At 36.9% G+C, this 26,046-nt stretch overlaps 1 protein-coding gene across 1 annotated transcript in view; it reads right to left on the bottom strand.

The window, feature by feature from the left end:
• Positions 1–5,587: 5,587 nt before the first annotated feature.
• LOC149150716 (pre-mRNA cleavage factor Im 25 kDa subunit 2-like) overlaps positions 5,588–26,046 on the bottom strand; it is a 43,827-nt gene continuing 23,368 nt past the window's right edge. The window contains exons 2-7 of the mRNA XM_089442915.1: positions 7,826–7,871; positions 6,995–7,085; positions 6,761–6,834; positions 6,059–6,145; positions 5,853–5,963; positions 5,588–5,668 (exon numbers count right to left, since the gene is read on the bottom strand). Coding sequence (XP_089299041.1) covers positions 5,588–5,668; positions 5,853–5,963; positions 6,059–6,145; positions 6,761–6,834; positions 6,995–7,085; positions 7,826–7,871 — 490 coding nt within the window. The remainder of the gene's footprint in view (positions 5,669–5,852; positions 5,964–6,058; positions 6,146–6,760; positions 6,835–6,994; positions 7,086–7,825; positions 7,872–26,046) is intronic.

Here is a 26,046-nt window from a genome sequence, read left to right as displayed (position 1 = left end):
TTCTCACAATGTGCACTGATAATGTTGAAAATTTCATCAACATAGAGAAAATAGGTTGCAACATTTTATTTTCTTTCATTTTCAAACTATTCAACTATCTTCTATGAGTTTGGAGCTTCACCTTCTTCGCATTATTGTTGCCTTCATAAAAAATTTAAAGTTTTTCCTATATTTATTTTTCAAATTCATTTATTTTCCTAGATTGTATAAGAAGTCATAACGAATTCCCAATTATCGAACACAAGAGACAATAACTAATTTTGCATATTATCGTCCATAATGCATCATTTTTTCCACAAAAGATTGGGTTCTTTCTTTGGAGAAACCTTCTTCACTAGCTATGGATGATCCCACAATCTAACTAAATCGGGGTGAATCAATATGATACAATTTTACTTATTCAAACATTTGTGAACCATAATAAAATAATCACATATATGATATCTATCAGTTTAAGAACATGGAATACAATATTTTTGTAGAATCATTTTCAGGAGACAACCACAAAATTTCTTTTCATAATCCTTTGTAGTAACCAACCTTATAGAGACATCAATCCCTAATGTTGTAAATATTTGTAGGAACTGACCTACTAGAGGCATAAATCCCCACCACTGCAATTATCCATATGTAGCAACCTAACTAAGACACAAAACCCCACTGCTACAAATATTCATAGGAACCAACCTACTTAACTAAGTATTCATCTACTTCTGCCTTCACCAGGTCTACTCATTTCTTCAACCTTCACTAGGTCCACTGATTTCTTCCACCTCCACCAAGTTTTGTTTTCCCAAAAATTTTGTTTTTGACATCTTCCCAAGAACAAAATTGTAGAACATCCAATGTATCCAAATTTTTAAATATGATTCGGAATTTTTTATTAAAGGTACTTATATATGCCTTCTCATATCTTTGAAAATTTCACATTCTAGTTCTTAAAAAATAAGTTACAACAAAAATTCCAAGTTGACCAGTTAGAAATCAATTGTGAGATCATTCAAAAAAACTTAACTTCTATAAGGCATATCTCTTATATAATGAAACAAAGTAATTTTTTTTACCTTAGGTATTCCAATATGTCTCCATATGTATCTAAAATATCCGGAGAAAATAAGTTATACCAAAAATTCTAAACTAACTTGTTTGATGTTGACTTTATGACTTCAAAAATTGTAACATCCACGGGGAGTATCTATGAAATTGTACCAAACAAAAATTTAAGTAGTTTCCTATATGTACCTATATATATTTCCCTAATGTCCTCAATATTTCATGGTATGAAATATTTCAAAAGATATGTTATTGTGAAAATTTAAAACTAATATATTTTCATTCAGTTGTGGTTGATTGTGATCATCAATTAAGATCCATTGTAATGGCTTATTTATTCTGGACCCAAATGTTGGATATATATTATGAAATTTTTCTCCCATATGATATAATAAAAGGATATCTTATATGGAACATTGTTTTATTTTTATGATTTATGAATGGATTTGTTTGTGTGCATATGCCCACATAAAAAAATTTGAGATTCTATCTTAAGCTTTGTGTACTGTGTATTTTTATATTTTTTCGAAGGTTAATGGTTGTAATGAATGTTTTAATTGATTTAAATTATATTTTCACAATCTAAACCCTAAAAATCATAAATATGTCTTGGTACACCTTGGGTGAGCCTTTCTTCTGTTTTGGAAGATTAAATATTACTACAATATGCTAGACTACAATAGGGCTTTTGTTGTCAGCCTACGACATAGTGATTTAGTGTTCATATGTACTTAGAACTTATACTTATACATTGTGACAATTGTAGTTGTATCAAAGTTTAGGAATCATGTGTTCCTAGGAATTTATTATTGTGAGACAAGGAAATGCTAACAATACAACCCCCATCCCAACACCCCATCACCTGACCCAAGTTACATTCTAGATGAATTTGAAATGATTTCTACTCATTTAACAATGGGTAACTTCATATTATACTCCTAGACCATAAATGCTTGCTCCCAAGAAACTCCTTGGATTCTCCCTAAGCGGTCCATGGGTGCTCCCTAATAGTAATGTTAAATTTTAAATATTTATCTTTCATTTTTATTTTTTATTTCAATTTTTAGCATTATCATTAATTATTTCAAGATGTTTGAGAATAGTTCCAACCACATCAACATTCACATGGACAAAGTAGAATTTCATATCCCATTCAAGATTTAGTGGAGTTCATAGTTTTACACCTTTTAAGATTGATGGGATAATTGGGAGGATGGAGTATTGGCTTTAGAGAAATTGGATAATCCCAATCTAGAGGAGGATAATTTGTGGGATGGCGTATTGGTTTTACAATAATTAGAAAATTCCCTTTGGATGTTGTTGTTCATGGCTATTTTTCTACAAAGACTAGGTGTGAAGCATGTAGATGAGATTCAAAAGTATCTTTAGGTACTTCCTTAATTTATTAAGTGATTTTATGATTCTTTCCTAACCTAGGAAAAACACATTGATTGATTATATAATTAATGTTGCCTATTCCACTAATGTTTTTTAATGAAAAGTAACTTAAGAAAAGTAAATTAATTTACTTTAGTGAGTTTAGTCTAAGGGGGTTAGGATTTAATCCGAAGAAAATTTTGGAGATATATGGTTAAATATCTATCTCAATAAGAAATTATAAAATATATCTATGGCATAGGTGGAAGACACATCAAATGTTTAGGATAACAATTATCTCAAGGGAGTTAGAGACTCAAAGAACCAATAGAAGACAAATTTGTGCAAAAAAGATGTTTTGGTAGAAGGATTAGAAGGAGCCAGGTTAGTGGAGAGACTGAGAATTTTGAAGGATGATACTTGTGAATAAAGTTAAGATTTTCAACTAGGCTTGCATATGGGTAAAAGCATAATTTCGTCGAGTGCGCAAGGGGTCAAAAATTGCAAGTAAGACCAGGCCTATTCGAAGGTGGAGAAGCAAATATTTCCCAAGCCTAAGAATTTCTACTAGGCCAAATTCTTAACGAGGCCAAAATTTCGAGGTGGAAAATCAAAGTGATATTTAGCTATATTTTTTTGTGTATTCTATAAGGGTAACGTTCCCTATTAAGGGAACACTAATTCTCCTAAGTAATAAAAAAGTTAAGGAGAATTTTGAGTTTCAATTCCTATTATGTTTTGTGAGTGATTTTCTATTTTAATATGTATTGCAAATTGTTTAATTTAAATATGGGTATATTTTTATTCAACTGTTTTGAGAAAAATAATTTATTGAGTGAATGTAATTTTCTTGTTATAAAAAATGTTATTGAAAATATTAAATAAAATCTGGTATTGGAAAACAATGGAGGATGAAAAACATGTTGAGATGCCACCCATCCACCACCATGGTCCCCATGCCCAAGAATCTAGCTACAACACGAGGACTACTAATTTCATGAACCTAGCACAAGGCAAGTTATTTAAATAAATGCACAACTAAGTTCTTAACATAATTATTCAGTAGAAGAAAAATTACAAACAATATCAACAACATCAATAAAATCAATTATTCATAAATTGGAACTTACTTGGGCTCTCCTCTTGAGATAATTGACCAACGCAGAAATTTACAACTACAACATATCCTATATTTGATCCACCTGATCAAGCCCTAGATTTGTTCTTCATCTTCTTTGTTGATATGGATCTCCTATGCTACACTTTTGCACCTTCCTCGTAGCTGACACACTAGAATGGAAGGCCTTCTCCACTCACCCCTAAGATGATCCTCTCAATGTCATGTTTTGTTGTATAGTGTGTCATCCTAGTCTCCTTAGCATTGCTTTTATAACTTCTCATTGAGCTAAATCCGTATCCCTAAGCCTCAAAGTGATTGATTGTCTAAATTAGATCTAACCTCTCTAGAGATCAACAATCAAAATTAAAATATAATTACTAGTAATAGATATTCTAAAGTAATACATTCATATTTTAAATTATTGAGAATACCATAGCCTCTCTATAGATCAACAATCAAAATTAAAACATAATTACTAGTAATAGATACTCTAACGTAATACATTCATATTTTAAATAATTCAGAGTACCATGCTATACATAGTAGAACACCAAGTTTCAATATATGCCAGACTAATATGGAGATGCCAGCCTGATCCAGGAAAACATGCTTTTTCGTGATCCTGTGAAGTTCAAAAATAGAAGATAGCTTTTGATCAACTTAAAAATCAAAGTCAATTTGCAGTTTTTCAATTATATGAAAAGACACCTGCATAATGTTTGAAAGCTCGTAGAACTATAAAATCGTTGCAGCAGATGCTATAAGCTCCAACCAACAATCTAATCGCATGCTACAAAAATTTTGAAGTGTCCAACTGCGGATTCCATGTGAACTGCCTAAAATGCAAATATTACGAGGACGCTTCAAGAAGTTTAATAAAGGAACCCATACTCCAATTTTGAAGTAGTTATCTAAAACAAAATATGCTTTGAACAAACTGAATAAATGAACTCATCCTCTTATTCCAAAATAGTTAATCTAAAACAAAACAGCTTTTCATGTTTTCTACAAACAGAAGCATACAAATCAACAGTAGCTAAGGTGTCAAAATGAATTATTTCGAAGCCAAATTATAAACATGGAGATACTTTTCCTAAATTCTTATGTAGGATGAATTTTTATTGCAAGAGTCAACCCAGCGGAAAGGAAGGTAGCCAATAACAACATACCATTGTGGAGGTTTTGGTTACACCAAAACCTCTAGGTCTTAGTAAATGTTCCAAACCAATAACTGGGATCACGAGGGTGGAAATTACGGATTCTATAGAGGTGTGGTGATTCTTCCAACACCCCCCAAACACAACTTGGGGGAACTGAACCTGGGTCCAAGCTCTGATACCATGTGGAGGTTTGCCGTTACACCAAAACCGTATTGGTAAACATTACAAACTAGTAACTAGGATCCATAGGGTGGAAATTATGGATTCTATAGAGGTGCGGTGATTCTTCCAACAACCATTACATTTCCATTTGTTACCGAGAATGTTCTCGCCTTGATTATGTACTTAATATTTAAACATTGTTCCACTAAATCTCTCTGGTAAGAGCCATAGTGAACCAAAAAAGAGAATGTAAGGTTTATAACCTTAAATAAGCACCTAAAATTTCCCAGGTTCCTAGTATACGATGGAAATAGCGAAACAAGCATTGGAAACAAGCATTGGGAAGGTAGCTAATAGCAAAATACCATTACACTTCCATCTGTGACAAGTAATGTCCTCGCCTTTATACTGTATACTGTTGTCATAATGTTTAAGCATTGCTACACTAGAAATCTCACTAGTAGGAGCCATAATGAATAACAAAAGTGAAATTTATAACATTGAATAAGCAGACCGCGGTCCAAAAATTAACAATGCTGATGGCCATAAGTTATAAATAATACGCAGGCAAAACCTTATGTTCCCAACCAATTGCAAAGTTCCCGGCTCTATTGGTGTCCCAAGTTTTTGTTTACCCTTTTTAATTCAACCAGATTACAAAGTCTGTTTTCCGTCAACAAAGCAGTCCTCAATAATTTATTGACAGAACAAGCCCTCATTGGAGTTCATCCTTAACCATGTTAAACGTGATCCTTGACAACTGCAGCGGAATAGTTGAGATAACCGGACCGTAACTCTGCAAGAAGGTACTGTAGCATTAGTATTTGTATTAGGAACTAAAAGGCAGAAAATGTAAGCTTTACATGGCCAACTTGCAAGTATCCCAATTTTGTTTAATTCCAGAACAATGAACACGCTGTAAGAATTGTAGACCTTGTAAGCATTCATATTTGGGCACCGATTATGACAAAGCGATGTACCTGCACATTATCGTAGAGCTCGAACAGTGGAACAGCGACCAGATCCAGATTTCTGGGGACTGCAAAATATTCTTTTTCCGGTAGATGAACAAGGAAAAGCTTCTTGCATTCCTGCAGGAAAGGTGATTCAACCAATTTGGTATGAACGCTGTAAAGTGCAAGGCAGTAGTGAAGGGGATAATAATTCACTTGAAACATTTCCTTACCTTTGGTTTTGTAATGTGCGGTGGACAATAAGGATACATCAGTGTCTCAAAATTAGGTCTCCACCATACACCAACACACGGTCCAATCTGTCATGAAAATAAATAAACAAATAAATAAACAGCGCAGACCAGCCCCCGGCTCCCCATATAAATAAATAAACAAACCTCCAAGAGAAGCACAAGGTCTCTCACATTTGTGGATAACGTCCCTATTAAATCAGAGGTCGCTCACATTTGTGAATAACGTCCCAATGAAATCAGTAAATTTAGACTACTGTACTTGACTCAAGAATATTTGAAGGATACAATGGTAGATGAACCATTGTTTGGTTCGACTTAGAAAGAACATATTGCTAAGTTTAAAATCTCCAACTTATAGCAAGTCTATTCTTATAATACCTATGTCCGTATAAAACTCTATTGCAATATTTATAGGCGTTGCTTTTACATTTCATTCATGCCAGGTATTTGATAATGTTGCACAAGCATGCAAATTTATCATGCGTTAAACATAGAAGTCGCCAATGTTTCATTCGAGTTAGGAAGAACGTATTACTAAGTTTTCATGTTTAACGCATGGAAAAAATAAATCAACTACTCATAAATTGCATTCCGAGGAAAATGTAAGCATCCTGAGCAAATGAGAAACATAAACTGCACGACGTAAGAAACTGGCACAAACTTTGTAAGTTCATATCATACCTGCCACTCTTGTTGAAGAGTACTTGAATCTAAAGAAAGTTTGCTCGAAAGTTTGCGCTTCAAGCCTTCAATTTCTGAAGAATCCCAAACAGACCATCTCAACTCAATGATGAGATGAAAAATTTCAAAACTTAAATTTTATAGTTTGTTTAGAAAAGCAAAGCAAGTTTGTTTCACAATTTCATTTCAATTACTTATTGGAAATACAATAAGTCCGTTAGCTAAGGCTCTTACCATTTTCACCAGGCTTTAAGCGTCCTCCAGGAAGCTTATAGAAGGTTCCTATTTTCAGTAATAGTATATGCGGATGGTTGTGCTGATGTACCTGCTTTCCTTAAAATTAGAATAAATCACGACTAGTAAAATCCGCAGACAAAACCTCATAAATATTGGCATCACCTAATTTCATATGGTCGAATGATTCCATTACAAAATCTGGACCATATAGTTAGTGATAAGATTGATGCTAATTACGTGCAATCAAAACACAGAAATGATCACTTACCCTAGACCACTTCTATGAAACCACTTCTATGAAAGGCACAATTTTGTTTGATTTATTTAGAGTACAAGTGTCACATCTAATATTGACTTTTTTTTCGGAAAGTTCCATAGTGTAAGAAGATATAAGCTATAAGAAAGCAAATCCCATCACCAACTCAATTTTCTAAAATTTTGGATTGGAAATCCATTTACAAAAATCAGTATGCATCTTTATTTGATAACAATAAGACCCAACCAAACCTAAAACTAAACCTGCCACACCTTGATAGAAGGTTGCGACATGTTGCTGATAGTGAAGATGGACCAAAACACCATTCGGCTTTCAATGGCCTTTCAATAGACATTAAAAAGGGAGCAAAAAATCACATGCAGCACCAGAGAGCACCACTTCGACATCCCAAAGGTGAATGATAAATATTAAAAAGAAACCAGACTAATAAACCTGGACAACTTTTATAATGTACAAAGAGGGATCACTCAGCTAGTTATTCTACGTCAACGATGCCAATGCTAATCCAATTCAACTGCAATTACAAAACAACGACAACATTAACAACTAACCACAAGGATAGCTTCCACGCTTGTCCGCATGCCTTCTTTCATATAACTGGAGAAAAAGCCAACAAGTCAATTGTTATTGTGAGAACAAAATCGGTAAAATATAATTTGTTTTTACAAGTAAAACGGTTCGTGTTTCTTGTCTGTTTGTTAATCCAAGAGCCGCCAGAACAAGATATTATGCAACAATTCAATGTTATAATAAAAATCCCTGAGTTACAAGGTTACTGTTTTAACTTTTCCTAGAAGTCTATAGTGGCAGTTACTAATTAATAATCCAGTAATCCAGTTTGAACATAACGAGAATTACAAATTACTAATGTCAGAAGGGATGACTTTGAATTATATTGAATTGAATATCGATGTAAATATCTTTTTTTTTCGGGTCAACTAACGAAAAGGTAACTTGGCATCAAGAAGTGTTATGATTGCTCAATGTTTAGTAAATAAAACCTAATAAAGAGAAATTACAAAAAATCATAAAACACTATATAAACTACGAGATCTTTAAACTACAAGGAAATAAAGTACAATGATGTCCAAATTGCAAAATAAGAGCCACTGTGACTATAAATTACATTGCCTGCAATATGTCAGGAAAATGCCTGCTGATCACAAATATTAAAGAAAAAAAGAAAGCAAATGACGGAGGTGGCTCTGCAACAAATCGGACAGAAGCATCCATGGCCCAGCGTGTGAAGGTTGTGCTGTAGTAAATACCTACGGTCTCGGAGGAATGGAGCAATGAGTGAGAAGGAAGCCATCCTAATAAGTACTCGTAATAAAAATAATAATAATAATTAATCATTAATGAAGAGACATCCCAATGAAGACGTTGTTTTTTTGTGAGAAGGCACCTGACAAAAAGACACATGCTTAGGTATTTATTTGGCATCTCATTGCAATTCTATTATCTTTTATAATCTTTCATTTATTTCAGTCAATATAATATTGTAATTTAGATAGATTTTTTAATGTTTTTTTTTCAAGAAAGAAAAAACAAAATTTTACTAGTATAAAAAGATGTTTACATGATTATGGATATAGCATAGGCACACCTGAATAACTTTCAAAATACATATGACTTAGGAGCATACATGCCACTCAATGAAAACACATACGGATATAGCTTAAACAATGGGCAACCACTCAGTAAATTAACAACAGTAGAAAGTACTTTAACTTATCCGAATTGGATCATTATATTGTTTGTCATCCATATCGATGCATTTGGAGTGGAAAGTGGAGGAATTAGCTCATGGGACCGTTTTTACTAGCAGGACCAATTTGGTAAAATGGGATCTGAAACCTTCCGGGAGCATTTTGAGGCATCAAACAACATCCTTTGGGGAAGATTTGCTGCCAAAGTGCAGAACATTTTCATGCTATTCAACACACAAAAATCTTTCCAACGGCGCAAGAATAATGTCAATCGGAGTCCATATGCAAAAATTATGCCATTGAGAAGTTGACCTTTCTATCTTCACACCTATAGGTCGGGAAGATGTTGTGTCAGATACCATTATTCATGGGAAAGGTGCTAGCTATGTATTTGTGATGTAAAACACCCTATAAGTGTCTATATTGTAACTCTAGTTAAGTGTTCATGTAGTCAAATTTAACCACTAGTAGGCTATCGGGCTGTGTTATATCAAGGCCACTAGGAGGAAGAGGCATTCAATTCTTTCGAGAGTATTTTCTATAGTTGAGAAAAGTTAGCTAAGAGAGAAAGGAGGTAGAGGAGACAGAGAGGATCTGTGGACTCTAGCAGCCCACGGGCCAGAAACATTATTTCTTTGTATCTGCAGCCATATTTTCAGACATAGAAAGAGAGCAAAGTGGCCTCACCTTCCTGCTGGGTTTTCTCCTGAAAGGGTTTCCCAAAGAGCATATCTTTTGTATTATGGGTGTGTGATATTATTTTTTCATTTTCTACTTTTCTTCTTGATTTAATTTTAAATGCATGCACTAATTACAATTAATTTTACAGATCTAGAACTTAAATAAAACTGTAATAGTGTAGAATCTCATATTTTTAATATAATATTATCAAATCCATTGTGATGAACTGTCGAGTAGAATATCCATGACAATGTACAGATCACTAACCAACAAGTTGACACACTAGAAGATACTCTCACCAACTGTAAAAAAAATTCTAGAAGATATGTTGACCAACTAAAACATATAATCACTCAAAGATGCTCTGATTCGCAGGAAAATCTTGGAAATGCTCTAACAAGCTCATAAAAAAAACTAGGCACACAAGCGTACATAAAACAACCCCTAAATACCACAAACAAGGCATCTGTTGGAAACCCCCAAAAAAACATCACAACATTACAAAATGAGTAAAACCCCTAATATATAAATTTAAGAAAATGGCACAAGGTCACCAACAGAACAACCATGGAAGCGTAGCCCAAAGTGGATCTGATACCCGAAATGGCCATGAACCCCCATCAATAAAAGCCAATGACCCCTCTGAAGCCAGTGAAAACCACGCACTAATGACAAGAGAGACCGACAAGTAGGGAGAAAAAGGGCCACAAGACGCATAGAAACCATTACATCCTTCATGTTGATGAACCCGAACACCAACAACCTCCATCATGTTCCCTAACACCTACAACCTCACATGGTAGCCCATTCAATATGGAATCTCTCCCAACACCAAGGATGAGATATTTTGATTTCTATTGGTGTCAAATACATACCTTTTGAATTTGATGATTGAAGGATCAACATACCATTAGACCTTGTGGCCTTCTCTTGCAATCTGAATACATATTGTTAGATGGCTTAAAAAAAATGACAAATATCAATACTTACTAGAGTTAGATGGGGACTTCAAGGTTGACGCTCTCTCTTGATTATAGTTAGGATGAGTTTGCTACATGTTTTAAAATACACTTCATATTGACATCTTTCTTCAAGAGATCCTTCAAAGAGACTTAAAATAGAAATGATTTAATTTCTCCTAATTAATGTGTTACCAAACTACTCGTATAGATTTTCAAAATAAGGTCAATATGAATTTCTTGACAATGTCTATCCTTTTCTAGAAGGTTAGCTATTTTGGTGACTCAACTTTCTCTTATGTGACTACTGATGCCCATATCTTATACATATATGTGCATAGATTCTTGACCTTTCTCAATTGAAGTTTTCGTACCTTTTCCCAAGTGACTCTAGCTTCAAATTTTGGCTTTCTAGTTAGGCTAATAAGGTTCTCAATAAATTCAGTCTTGACTTACTGAAGAAGTAAACTTTTTGTAGGCTTGAGAATGCTTCATCTAGTTCACAATCACACACTTTCCTTGTTGAATTGATTATTTGCTATGATGATCAGATTTGAGAATTTTTTTGTATCTTTGAGATAATACAAAGTCCATATTTTAATTTTCATTTCATATCTTAATGCCCAACATTTTGTTCTTTATTTCAAAGGACTCGACTTTGATGAGGCTAGAGGTCTAGTCATTTAAATTTTGAGATGAGGAAGTTTGATTCCTTATTCATTAAGTCATGATTTGTAGCCCTAATTACAGAGGTATGTGCCCAAAAATGTGTATTTTTTAATTTTTTCCTCCTAATCAACTCTTAAAAAATAAGCTAGAAGCCTTCATCTTTTCACATAAAAATGATCTTTAGCTTCCTTATTCACTGACATTAGCTCTGATACCATGTTCGGAAGGTCCATTAAGGAAACCTTAGGGAAATTTTATTTTAATTTCTCTTTCATGAAATTTACTTGTGATATTATATCTTTCTTATTTTGATTATATTAGTGTTTTTTATCATCAAATAAATACCAAAAACATGAAGAAAACAAAATAGGAGACAAGATGTAGCAACTCATCTAGGGACACCTATGAATGGGAATACCCATTCAAACTCTTCCACTACTATATTCAAGTTAAATTGAGACAAACCAGACCATATATTCCACATCCACCAAGTGAACCTCCATGTAGCCTAGTCAAGAATCTATCCTTCTCTTTCCTTCACAAGGCAACAAAGGTTTGTTTCTCCTAAATAAGTGAACAAGAGTATTGGTATGATCCATACTTATCAAGCTTAATATGTACCTCTGACATTTTAGTTTCATTATTCCCTTTGCATTTGAGACAAAATTTCAACTTCAATAACCTATCCTTCATTCAATGTGATAATTCTTTCATATATATTACAAAATGATACTATTTAGACACCTTCACACAACTTCTTTCTTGATTTATGAATTCCAGATCAATGATATTCATTGCTTTATAGGTCAAATAGAACTAGTGTATATATATATTCTTCTTGTCTGAGGATGTGACCCTTCAAATAGGCTAACTTAATATTTGTTTGAGTCCAACTTGAAAGATGTGGAGGTTGACTTGATGGACGAGCATAGGACATAAAAATAACATTCTTTTCCCAAGAAGATTCTAGTACATTTTCAGTTTTTGACTCAAGGTACAAGCCTAGAAGCCTTCAATGAATGCAAGACCTATTGACCAATAGACCAAGCATGAAACGCATGCCTTAATAAGTCTATTATCTTTAAAAATAAAAATTAATTTTTCTTTCTTTTGCCAAATACAATTATGAAGACCGACACTAATTACATTCTTCAACATAATGCCAACACATTTCATTTGGCCTGGAGATTAAAGATATATTTAAAGAAACATTTATTTGGGCAGCAGTCAACAGTTGGGCCCAAAAATTATGCAATCCTCTTGGGTTGTTAGCCCAACTTATAGTCAGGAATGCGCATTTTTCCATGAAGTTGAGCACTGGCATGCATGGATAGTCCAGATGACCAGTTCCACCTAGGACCAGGGAAACATGACTTAAATGCATGCATGACATGATCTTCGTGGAATAGCAAGAGGCAACATGCAAAAGGCATCCCATGATTCATGGAGCTATTTTTAGCAGCCCAGGGTAACATGCAATGTTTCTTTAGAAGTTTCCCTCCAAGTGTCATTTCTTCCTAGATTTGTGGCATGCCCATCTTGAGACAAAAATTAGTTATTCGATGCATCAGAGCTCATTCATTCACATTGATCTCGGAGCTCTAACATCCCACAACACATCCAATACCCTTTGACACATCCGGATCAGCTATTCATGGGTAAGTGGCATCAACTTGTCTTTTTCATCATTTTTGTTTCTTTTTGTGTATTCTCTTGTATGAGTGTTGTTTGATTGATTTGTTTGAATGCATGCTGTCATTTACATATATTATATCATGTCCTTGCTCTATTACAATTTCCATTGATATCTCGCTGTTGTCGGATGCATGAAATTATTTTTCATGGATGTTCTCCCAACCGGCGAGCTACCTCACCCACATGCATGCTGATCTATTTGCTCAATCTTCCATTCATGATTTGCATGCACTCTTTATCACTTCTGCTATCACATAGTTTTTCCATACATTCAATCGAATTACTTTCTTTCAGTTGCCCGTTGGCGAGTTCGGCCAATATTGGCCCAGTCTCTGCCTTCACCAAGGCTGCATTGCACAATCTAGATAAGGAAAACTAAAAACTTTGCGCAAATCTGTCCATGGGCCAATAGTCTTTCCTAGATAGAATCATGCATTTTACAATCCCAATAGCTAACTGCCCAACTAGATTGTGCATTTTTTGGTTCCAATAGTTAGTTAGTCTCCTAGTAGCCTCGAGTGTGCCTTGTGTAGTCTTGGCAGTCGGTCTCCCTACCTCCCAGCCGAAATTGCACAACCTTGATGATCATTCACCCAAGGTATGTTGCAAGTCATTTCTCATGTTCATTTTGGTTTTCAACTGACAAATTGCTTGTTATGAGTGTTTCCAAGAGAGCAGAGTAGTAGACACTGTTCAAAGCATGCTTGGGGATGTAGTCAATCAAGTGTCCATGAGCTTACCTACTCATGAAGACATCAAGTTGTTTGTCGACCGAGACATCAAGAAGCAGCATTACAGTGAAAAGCACCATGAATAGTAGTTGAAGGCAACATACTGAACGTAACGAATGTAAGAGGAAGGTTGTTGACAACATAGAGGTAGATAAAAGTTACAATATTAAGCAGATCCACTGATAATGAAAGAAACTTTGTAGACTTGGGCTATGAAGTGATGACGCGACATTAAGATCGCACGAAGGTAGAAGATGGAACAAAGAAGGAGTTACATGTGCTGAAGAAGAAACTCAGGAAGAACATGAAGTTGCATAGATAGTCCAATGAATTACAGCAGGAATAGGAATAATAGTTGGCGCAAAATGCACTCATGGATGAAACTGCACCAATACAAGTTAAGGATCCATCCCAATAGCTAACATAGAGCAAACATGGTGAAAAATTTTGTTGATCGCATGAAAAGGTGTTAGGCCCCTATACTACTAGTGTAACCCCTTATTGTTATCAGTACAACCCACTTATTATATTGATGTACCCATGTAGTGCCCATATTGTTACTATTGTGCCCCATAGAAGCCCACTATTGTTATTATTGTGCCCTTACATTATTATTGTTATGTCGGCTCTGATTATGTTATGACCCCTTAGACTCCTATATATAGAAAGGAGGTCTTTTCATTTGTATCATCCAAGAATTGTTCATTTATGTAATGTAAAGGAGGTTGCCCCCTCGAGGAGGTTGAATTCTAAGGCGTTGATCTATCTTTTCTATCTTTTCTTGAGCTGGTTTCATAACATTTGGTATTAGAGCTTTGGATTCTAGGGTTTTGCTGCTCAAAACAGGTCATTGTGGAATTTTCGCTATAACTTTTTTTCTGTGATGTTTCAGAAGTCGCAAAAAAACCCATTTGAGAAGAAATCGCGCTGAACCATGGATTCGAATTTTAGAGCTTTTCACACGATATTTGTGGAGATATGATCTGAGGAATTTGGTCTTTTTGCAGACTCCTAAATTACATTCAAAACAGGTGACCTGTGGAAAAACGTCATAACTTTCTCTCTAGGGATCAGATTGCAATTTCGTAAGAAGTTACAGAAAGAGGACGGACCGTAGTTTCTTGTATGGGTTTTTCATATCCAAAGGTTGAAATAGTGACATGTGGAACTTCATACAAGTTCGCTCTTCTGGAAAGGTCTATAATCAGGTCATCTTGGGAGATTATGTATAACTCTTTCTTAGAGAATCCAATTTGGATTAGACTGGTGGCATTGGAAGGAGGACATAGAGGGATACTATAGGTCGCAATTTCAGAACTTAAAGATCCAAAAGTACAGAGTTACAGTCGTTTCAAGGTCGAGCTCCTAAAATCATGAAAAAGCAAGATGAGGAAGTTTGATGGCAAGGATCCGGTAAATTGGATACCTCAGATGGAGCAATATTTTGATCTACATGGTGTACAACTGTTACAAAAGGTATGTATTGCATCTTCATATTTAGAACCAGATCAATTTTTATGGTACAAAGGGCTTTGTTCTCGTAAACAACTTGTTACGTGGTCATTTTTCACGGAGGAAATGATAGCACATTATGAGGATAAAAAGAGCAACACTTTCTTTAGAGCAACACCACAACAATTGGTAAGAGTAAAATGGCTTTGTGACATAGTGGAAAGAAAAATTATGGAAACCAAGAAGCATACCCCTCACAACTATAAAGATGGAAGTGTTGTTTCTCCTAGCCTTCCACAAACTACAAGGGTTACACCACAACAATTGGAAGAAAAAAGAGAAAAAGGGCTTTGTTACAATTGTGATAGAAAATGCACTAAAGGTCATAAGTGTGCTAGGAAGAAATTATAGAATATGAAGAGGAGGAAGAAAATGATCAAGAAACATCAAAAGAAGAAGATATACGCCAGGACCCCACCCCAGAGAAAGAAGAAATGAATCAATCCATATCTTGTAAAGCATTGGCAAGAATTACCACTCCTCAAACTCTCAAGATAGAAGGACATATCAAGAAGAAAAAGGTGCAAGAAGTGAAAGATCACATCGAGAAAGAAGAAATGAATCCAACCATATCTTGTAATTCATTGTTCGAAATTACCACTCCTCAAACTATCAAGATAGAAGAACATATCAAGAAGAAAAATGTTCAAGAAGTGAAAGATCACATCGAGCATCAAGAAATGAATCCGACCATATCTTGTAAAGGATTGGAAGAAATTACCACTCCTGAAACTCTAGAGATAGAAGGACATATCATGAAGAAAAAGGTTCAAGCAGTGAAATATCACATCGAGCATCAACAACAAGTTCTCCAACTTTTAAAGGATAACGCCACTTCGGTGCAAAATCAAATGAAACAACAAGTAGATCAACATCGTAGTGAAAAATACTTTGATGTAGGTGATTGGGTATTTTTACTGCTACATCTCAAGCAAGCTATTTATGAGAAGGAAATGTTGGCAATATTACATGCACTTAAAAAATGGCAACATTACTGAATGGGAAGACTCTTCAAGGATGAGGACGTGGAAGCATTGTTTTGTGCTATTAATATTATCCAACCAGATTGGATAAAATAAGCAAGGGATGAATGGAAGAAGGATGAAGAAGTATGGCCACTTATTCAAAAGTTGCAAAAGATCCCAATTCAAACAATATTGCCAAAAATTGGAGAGGGAGGAAAAATCATATTGGAACCTGGAGCAGTCACAGAAACAAGAACCCAACAGCTACGAAATCAATCAATTTCAAAGTATCTCATTAAGTGGAAGAACTTACCCACTGATGATTCCACATGGGAGAACAAGAATTTTATACAAAAGCATCAAGAACTACTCAAGCGTTGAGGAGAACGCTTTTTAAAGGAGAGGGGCATGTTAGTCCCCTATACTACTAGTGTAACCCCTTATTGTTATTAGTACAACCCACTTATTATATTGATGTACCCATGTAGTGCCCATATTGTTACTATTGTGCCCCATAGAAGCCCACTATTGTTATTATTGTGCCCTTACATTATTATTGTTATGTCGGCTCTGGTTATGTCATGACCCCTTAGACTCCTATATATAGAAAGGAGGTCTTTTCACTTGTATCATCCAAGAATTGTTCATTTATGTAATGTAAAGGAGGTTGCCCCCTTGAAGAGGCTGAATTCTAAGGCGTTGATCTATCTTTTCTATCTTTTCTTGAGCTGGTTTCATAACAAAAGGATCTAACAACATGCATGTCCTTGAGTGCATGCATGCAATCCCACCCATTCAACACACTCACCAAGGTGAAGAGAAGAAGCAAGTCCAACTAGGGATGAACATGTACATCAGCAAGTTGATGCACATGATCACCAATACACACTTGGAGATCAGCACGGGCATTATGCATTAGTGTGCTACCAGTTCAACTATACCCAAGAAGATCGTGCGCATGTTAGTAGATGAGTTGGATGAAGGGGCCGAACCAATGCACCGATTGCAACAGAGGAAAGAGTTCGCTTCAGCAAGATGTCACCATGAAATACATGCACACCATCACGGACTACCAAGCTTGGCATCAACTCACCACCTTCACCATCACCAGCATGTCAAAGAGCTGGTCTCACCAAAGTAGACCAAGTGTCAGTGATGTCTTGCAAGGCTTACTCAAGCCATGTCATCTCACATGTGAACATGTGCATTGTAATGTGGAGTCATGTCAAGTGTAAGTAGAGTGTCAACAGTTGAATGTAATTTGTCATAGAGTAGGTGAAGAGTCATGAGGATAGTTGAACTATCACAAAGGGGAATGTCAAGGGTCACCCATCCTTTGTTATAGATAGTCTATCATAACTCATTATTTAGGATTTTGGTCAACTAAGCTTCTACTATGACTATCTTGAAGAAGTCTTCGACAGTATTGTAATGCACCTTGGCTTCTCCATTACCTAGAGCTAGTACATCTCTTTGTAGGAGCAGGTAGATGTGGTTGTAACATTCTACTGATCAAGCTAGCAGGTTTATGTGGTGTATTGTATGATTGTGACTTACACTTCTTTATATAGTGAAAGCCAACACATTTTCATGAATATGTTATTATTATAGTTGGACTAATCCCGTTGCCTTAATGATATATCTTATTTAACTTACATACTTGTATATGAACTGATTCACATGCAATTATATGAATCTTGTTGTTAATGTGTTGCATATGTTGTTAATGATGTCATGTCCACTACTCTGTCAGACACCAAATAGACCTTTCTCTAAACCTTGTTATATCAACCATCACACTTGTGTCAGATTGTTCTGTGAGTGTCATTCGTGTTGTCTTACCTTGTATGTTTGGACTATCACATCCATGTCAACTGTTGTGTCAGAACATGTGCATGTCCTTTGTGTTGTGTATTCCTAGATGAGTTGGCACTAACCCCTTCAACCTGGAACTCACCTTCACCTTCCTCCCCCTTTGAAGTGTTAGAACCTCTCATACTCATTCCTTAACTCACTGCATCAGTCACACCCTTGCTACTAACAGAGTTATCTTACTTGCCTCTATGTGACATAGCAGTCAAACCATTATCTTATGACCCACTGTTGGGACCCCTACACCATAATATTCTGAGGTCTAATTGGGACTTCTTACTGGGTAGATCTCATTGACATGTTGGCATGTCCAGCACCGTCAACATTTCTGACACTAGAAGGAGGGCCTGATGACAAGCAGTGTCCTCTCATCTAGTTTTGAACCTTTGCATATACTTCATGGAATCTTGCATTATTCTTCCCCTGAGGTGTTTTTCGAATTGTGAAGATATATCCATCTCGAGAATGCTTTTCAATCTCTTGTGCACTCACACGTATGATGGCCAAGGAAAAGTGGCCTAGCCTGAGCACTTACATAACTTCCTTTCCATGATTTATGAGGAAGATGAGTTTGATGACGAACAGGCTGGTCTATTTCTTGCATTCACACTTCTTGAATCAACATTTCATTGGGTGCTCAGCCTATCCGTTAACACCATGCAATCATGTAAGCACTTCTATGATATTATTGAAGACACGTTCCATCATTTTGATCCAAACCATCTTGACCGGAAATTGTTACAGCAATGGAGGGCCCCGCATGAATTTGTTATTGATTTTTGGCAACGCTTTCATGACTTACAATTTCAAGCTCTGAAGAGCCACATGAAGTTCGCTTATCTCTGGGACCAGTTCGAGGACTGTCTTCAAAAATTTTCTCATCCCTAGAGAAAGCTTGATGTCAAGCCTCTCTTAACCTTCTTCCTCGATGGAACTGTGCAATCCCATGTGGGAGCAAGCACTGTCTCAACGGATTTTCTGCCTGGCTTTCATTCAACATTTCCACCATCACCTCATGATGATGAAAATGATGTTCGCATATCTGTTCATTCTTCACACCCTCCAGACATCACTCCACTTAATTTTTGCGTTGATTTGGTTGTGAGTCCTTCGAGTTCCCATGTGTATTATTTTCTTCGACCTCTGTCTCTGCACCCAAGTGTTCCTCTGGATGATGTAGTCTTGTGTTCGTCCATTCCAAACTCTTCACTTGTTGTGAACGAGGAACAACCCACATGTGTTGTCATTCATGAAGAGTATGAGTGGGAGCTTGAACATCAACACTAGATGAAGGATGCCTCCCTTTTGTTTGAGCCCCCTCTGTTCCTTCCTAGCTTCTTTGGTGAACCATCCATTCATGATATTGTAAGTGTATCTTTGTCTACAAATGCAACCATTGTTGATCACTTGCAAGACTCACCGGATGCTAGTCCATAATTCGACAACGAAGAGGATAAGTTATTCATTGAAGATCCACTTGATCCTTCATCTATCCTTTCTGGAAACACAGAGGATGATTTCATTCACTTTTCATCTACCCTTCTATTTGATTTATTTGATCATGTGGATGCCGAAGAATATATTGATTTTTCTAATCATGGCGGTCGTGATCCGTTTGCTTCCACTTTTTATCATGATCATGAATCTATCGCAATTGATCTTTCGAAGCCATTGGCTTATGATGATCTACCCAAGGATGAAGTTGAGACACCCAAGACTATCGAGGCACTTCAACACGAGCTGATGGTTATGTCAGGTCCTCACTCTGTTGGGGTTAGTCTCACTAATGATCATCAAACTATTCAATGACCCAAGGCTCCTCTGCACTCATTTGTATGCATTGATGATCCACCTCACACACAAATCACACTTCCTCCACTCGAACTTTATGATCCCATTGCTCATGCATTGGAGGAGTCTTACATTGAAAACACTCACGTGCGACACTTGTTATCTTTGTTTCTTTCGTTTTCTTGAATGTCTCAGTCAAGAGTTTTCTCTTGCTTCAAATTTTCATGTAGTGTCACACAACACCATGATAAGTCCATGGACTTTCTGTCATGCACATGCACTCTCTTATGTCTTGTGGGCATTTTGAAACACAAAGTGTGGTTGTCTTCACTATAATATCTTTCTTGTATGTTGGTTCGCACAGCTGGGTTACTCGTAGACCAAACCTTCACTCACATGGGTCTACCAATGCATCAGTGGCTACATTGGAAGTATCACTTCACATGATCAAGCCCATGCACCATTAGTGTAGGAGTATGAGTATTGTTTTCTTGTTTTCTTATTTGTTTGCTTGTTTTTTCATTTACTTGTTTCAATTTCATTTTTGGTTTTTCTCTTTCTTGTCTTTGTTGTTTGTTTCATTCGTTCATGGTTTAGTTTGCATGAAACCCTCCGTGACTCATGAAATGAGCTGGGTAAAGTACAAGAGGGATTGTACTACTATGACTACTTGGTTATCTATAATCTTTCCTTTGTATGATGAGCTTGTTACTCATAAGTCCATGATAAATTGAAGGAAAATACGTACTGTTCAAAGTGAACCTTAGTGAAAAGAAAATTCTTGCATGCTAACTAGTGTCACCTTCTCTAGTCGATTTTTTTTTGGTTAACCCTTGTCATCTTAGTCAACTAGAGTAAGGGGAGGGGAAAACCTTAACAAGCAAGTCAAAGATATAATAAACTAATTCTCTGCTGGATCAACCTCCTCTACTCTCAATAACTCAGGATCCCTCTTCCACCTCTGAAATGAATAAGTGTTATGCATAGTGAAAATGAAAATGAAAAAAAATCAAAATGAAAAAAATTCAAAATGAAAAATGAATAAGGCGAAAGAAGAGAAAGGCTTCCTGCGCAGGGAGGTGATGAAAGTAACTCCATCGGGGTACTTACCAGGTTCACTGGCAGTGGATCCATGCTTATGTTCCTATGTGACTCCACCAGGTATTGTCTAGGCCTGTTGGCAGTGGAGCAATACCATAGATGAAACTAAGACTCTGATGACTATACTACTTGTGCACCTATATACCCTCAACCTCAATTGAAACAACTATGTTGTCTTGGCTTAGAATGTGTGTCAATTGACCAAGGACTTGGAAAATGCTACATCTTACAAACAAGTTAGTGTGAAACCAAGATGAGCTAAGATCTAAACAATACTTCCGAAGGTGTTAGACTTGCTTTTAACAAACAATTTCTATACAAAGGGCTGGAGTTTTACCAATGTGTCGCCAAGTTTTGTAGCAGCTACAACCACCCTCCAAAATTTTTCCTTAGCCCATTTTGGAACCACCCTACGAACCTTACACAACAGCTTGCTTTGCTTCGTCAAGTCTTCAAGCTTCAATGTCTTTCTTGCTCAAAGGAAGCCTATTGATCATAGTTTGATCTCTTCCCTTCATAGGCTACTCACCCGGACTTGGTCGAGTTGCAAGCTAAGCAGCTTTCTAGAGAAATTTGCACATTTCTGAAGGGAAACCAGCCTTTCCCTCCAAGAATTGCACAATTCCCTCTAACAACATGTCGTGCTCCAAGATTGTGCAATCTTGCCAGCTAACCCTCCCAGTAGGAATTGCATAATTTTTCCCATCAACAAGTAGTTCAACCAAGCATTTGTGCAAATCTGGGCAGTAGTTAGCTATTGGGCCTAGAATTTGTGCAACCACCTTGGGTAGTCAGCATAGCTTACGGTGATTAATGTACATTTTTCCAAGTAGTTTAGCACTACATGTATGGAAAATTTGTTGACCAGTTCCACCCCACGAGGGCTTCACTCAATGAACCTATTACATATCACACATGTTCATGGAATATTAAACAATACCCCTAATTTGACTACATATTGGAAAATACCTCTAAAATTCACATTATTTAACCCCCTACCAATATGAACCCAATACACCTCCCCAATTTAGAAAACCCCTACTTTAACCAAATATTGTAAGTATCCATTTTTTCATTAATATTTTTTATACCCCTTTATATTATTTCATTAACTTTAAATTCCATTTTTTATCCTTGCCAATATAAAAACCTGTTACACCCTATATATCCCCCAATATATTAAGTCAAATATTCCTCAATTTATGTCCCCCAATATGAACCCATGTGGTATGGTATTGCTCTGCCAGTGAATCCTTAGTGTTCCACCTGGGACCAAGGAAACTTGAATTGCATGCGTGAATGAATTGATCCTCCCAGAATAGAAAGAGGAAACATGCCAAAGGCATCCCATGATTTAGGGAGTGCCTTTTAGCAATCGGGGGTTACATACAAAGTTGTTTTCGAAGTTTCCCTCCAAGTGTCACTTTTTCCTAGATTTTTGGCAAGCTCGTATTGAGACCAAAAGTAGTGATATGACGATTCAAGGCTCATCCATTCACATCAATCTTGGAGCTCTAACATTCCATAGCACATACAAGACCCTTTGACACATTCGTCTAAGTTATTCATGGGTAAGTGGCCTCAACTTGTCTTTTTCAGCATTTTTGTCGCTTTTTGCGTATTCACTTGTGTGAGTGTTGTTTTCCTTATTTAATTGAATGCTTGCTATCATTTACATATATTCTAGCTTTTCCTAGCTATGTTTCAATTTCCATTGCTATCTCACTGTTGTCACATGCATGAAACCGTTTTTCATAGACGTTTGCCCAACCGACGAACTGCCTCACCCACATGCATGTTGATATATTTTCTCAATCCTCCATTCATTCTTTGAATAAGTTTTTTATCATTTCTACAATCACTTAGTGTCTCCATGCATTTCATCTAATTACTTGCTTTCAGTTACCCGTCAGTTAGTTGGGCAAACCTTGGCCCAGTCTCTGCCTCCACCAAGGCTGTATTACGCAATCTGGATAAGGAAGGCTCACCTTCCCCTTTGGATTTGTGCATTCTGGCCCAGCATTAGCCTCCTAGATTGTGCATTTCTGGAGGTCAGTGGCTGTTTGGCCCAAAAGTTTGCACAAATCAGTCCCTAGTCCAGTAGTTGTTCCAACTGGAATCGCACATTTTTCAATCCCAATAGCCAACTGCCCAAATGGATTGCACATTTTGTAGTTCCAGCATCAATTAGTCTCCCGACAGCCTGAAATGTGCCTTGTATAGTCTTGGTAGTTGGTCTCTCGACCTCCGAGACGAAATTGTGCAACCTTCATGATCATTCACCCAAGGTATGTTGCAAGTCAATTCTCATGTTCATTTTTGTGTTCAACTGATAGATTGCTTGCTATGATGTTTCCATGTCTCTAGGTATCACAGGTGTTCATCTGCCTCTGAGTAGTATAGGTACAATGGTCTCCAAGAGAGCAGAGATGAAGGCATCATTCAGAGAACGCATGGGGATGTAGACGATTAAGTGTCCATGGGCTTACCTACTCACGAAGACATCAAGTTGTTCGTGGAACAATAAATCAAGAAACATCATCATAATGAGCATCATCATGAACAACTACAGAAGGTAACATACCGAATGCCGAAAACATAGTGAATGCAAGAGGAAGGTTCTTGAAAACATAGAGGCGAAGCAAAGTTGCTATTAAGTGACGACATGATCCAGGTGGATATTGGTGGCCACCCACCAATTCCAATTGGACCCCAACCATTGTTTCTTTCATTTTTTTAGTTCCCTTAATTGTAGCATGGCTTACTATTTTTGGCAGTTTCTCGGGTCCTAAACTTCTGGAGCCTTCTTGAGACCCTAACCAATATTTTTTTGGCAATCTACCCAACAATTTTCTAGCTAAATTTGTCCTTTTCATCGTAGTCCTTGAACAGATCTTTCCAACTAGGTATCATGCATGTCAAATAGAGATAATATGACCAAGTCGTGACCCAGGGAATTTGGTTGTCCAACTAACCCCAATAGGGCCCATAAACTCTTGGTGTTACATCTCCTCGGGTTAGGGTTTTGGTTTTTTAGGGTTTTCTCTTAATTTTCAATAATAATAAGGCCCTTCAGCCTCATTGTAACACAGTTCAAAGGCATGTAGCTGCCACATCTCTTCTCAGGGATAAGCTACCATCTCTCGAGCTAGTCTCATTTCCATTCTATTTGTAAGCATATTTTAGTATTTGATATTAATGAAATGAAGTGTTATTTCTACTGCATCTTTGTATTTATGGTTATATTTGTAATTTGTTGCATTCCTATTTATATCTGGATCAGTGGTATCAGATCAATATTCTCTTTCTTTGTTTTTTCTTTGCATGTCCCTGATGAGGTCAGGATATAAGGAGTTAGGTCTTGAACTGGTCGAACCTTTGCAAGACCAGCCCTGCAAATCCTCACGACCTCCCATGCTAGATGAAAATAAAGACAAGGGGGTAGGAGAAAATATCAAAATCTTGCTCGACAAAGCCCTTGAGTGATAAAGGAACGTGATGATGGAAAACTTTGGCCACATCCTTCTGCGGCTACCGAAGGGTGATGCATCTACTTCCAGCAACTACTCTGGAAGCACCACACACTTTAAGGTACAAGTTAACTTTAACATTCCCATATTTGAGGGTCAGATAGATGCAGATGTTGTAGATAACTTGTTAAATCTGCTAGAAGGATATTTTTCCATTCATGATTTTTCCAGCTGAGAAAAGATCACTTTTGCACTTCTCAAATCAGACCGCCATGTCAAGGACTGGTGGGAAACCTACGTGAGCAAAAGGATGAAAGTACAAACTCACTATTTTCAGCCGCACCCACTTGGAACTCATTCCAAGATGCCATCAAGGAGAAATACTACCCTATCAGGAGCTATGAGGATAAATACACAAAGTGGACAATGATGCGACTGGGAAGGGACCAAGATGTGCTAGATTTTACCAATGTTTTTCATACCCTTCGCACGAAGTTGGGTATCAAGGATTTTGAGAAGCATTTGGTTCTCAAGTACCATGGCTACCTACACAAGTACATCTAGGATGAGATGGAATTCTTGGACATCTCCTCGCTCGGCACAACATAACGATATGTCGTCAAGATCAAGAAAAAGTTTAAACAAAAGAAGCGATACTTTGGATCTACGAATTCAAAGAAAGGGAAAGGTGACCCCAAACCACAGAACAAAGGACAAAGCCAAGACAAGACAGACCAAGATAGCCTGCCAAAGCAACAAGCAAAGAACAACATCGTGAATCCGAAGAAGGACACGAGAAAGTGGTTTGAGTTCCATAAGAGCTCCACTCACAACACAAGTGAGTATCAAGCCAAGTAGTCACTGGTGGCCGAGCTAATGGCTTCGAAATCATATGCATGTTCCATCTCCAAGTCAGAACCTGATAAGAGGAATGACAAAGGGAAGTAGATTATCGATGTGGAGCCCAACACCATTGTTGCCACCACGAAGATGCAGAAGGAGGAACCAGAAGATCCAGAGGAGGAGGAGTGCCTCTTCCTCTCCCTGATGTGTGTAAAGGGTTCCCTGCTACAGTTCATTATCGATAGCGGGAGCAAACAGAACCTGATTTCGACAGAGGTCATGAAGCAGCTAGGCTTACCGACCTCAACACATCCACAGCTGTACACCATCAGGTGGCTTCACCAAGGACGAGATCTTCGCGTGAGCCAGTAGTGTCACCTTCCATACAACATCAATCCTTTCATGGATGAGGTATTATGTGACATTGCTCCCCTTGATGTTTGTGATGTATTATTAGGCCAACCATACTCATGGAAGTGACATGTTGTGTATGAGTCAAGGTCTCATGCTGTTATTGTTACTTTGGTAAATAAGTTGTACAGGATACCAGAGGTAGCATTTCCTACCGCCATCTCTTTTGTGACTACAAAACAATGTAGTAAGCTCATTTCCAAACATGGGAAAAAAAATTTCCTGATGATACGCCCTCAGGAAAGGAAGAAGACAGTGGCCATGACCTCTAGACACTGCCCCTCCACACGACAACAATGGATGGACAAGGTCATGGAGGAGTACAAGGACATCGTAGCCTTGCCTGCAGGGGTTCCTTTGCAT

Source organism: Pinus tabuliformis, chromosome 9, assembly GCF_031772625.1.
Source record: "Pinus tabuliformis cultivar Carrire ecotype Pingquan chromosome 9, CPIR1, whole genome shotgun sequence".
In the NCBI taxonomy this organism is placed as follows: Eukaryota; Viridiplantae; Streptophyta; class Pinopsida; order Pinales; family Pinaceae; genus Pinus; species Pinus tabuliformis.
The sequence above is the reverse complement of the archived record's forward strand: the minus strand, read 5'-3'. Positions and strand labels throughout refer to the sequence as shown.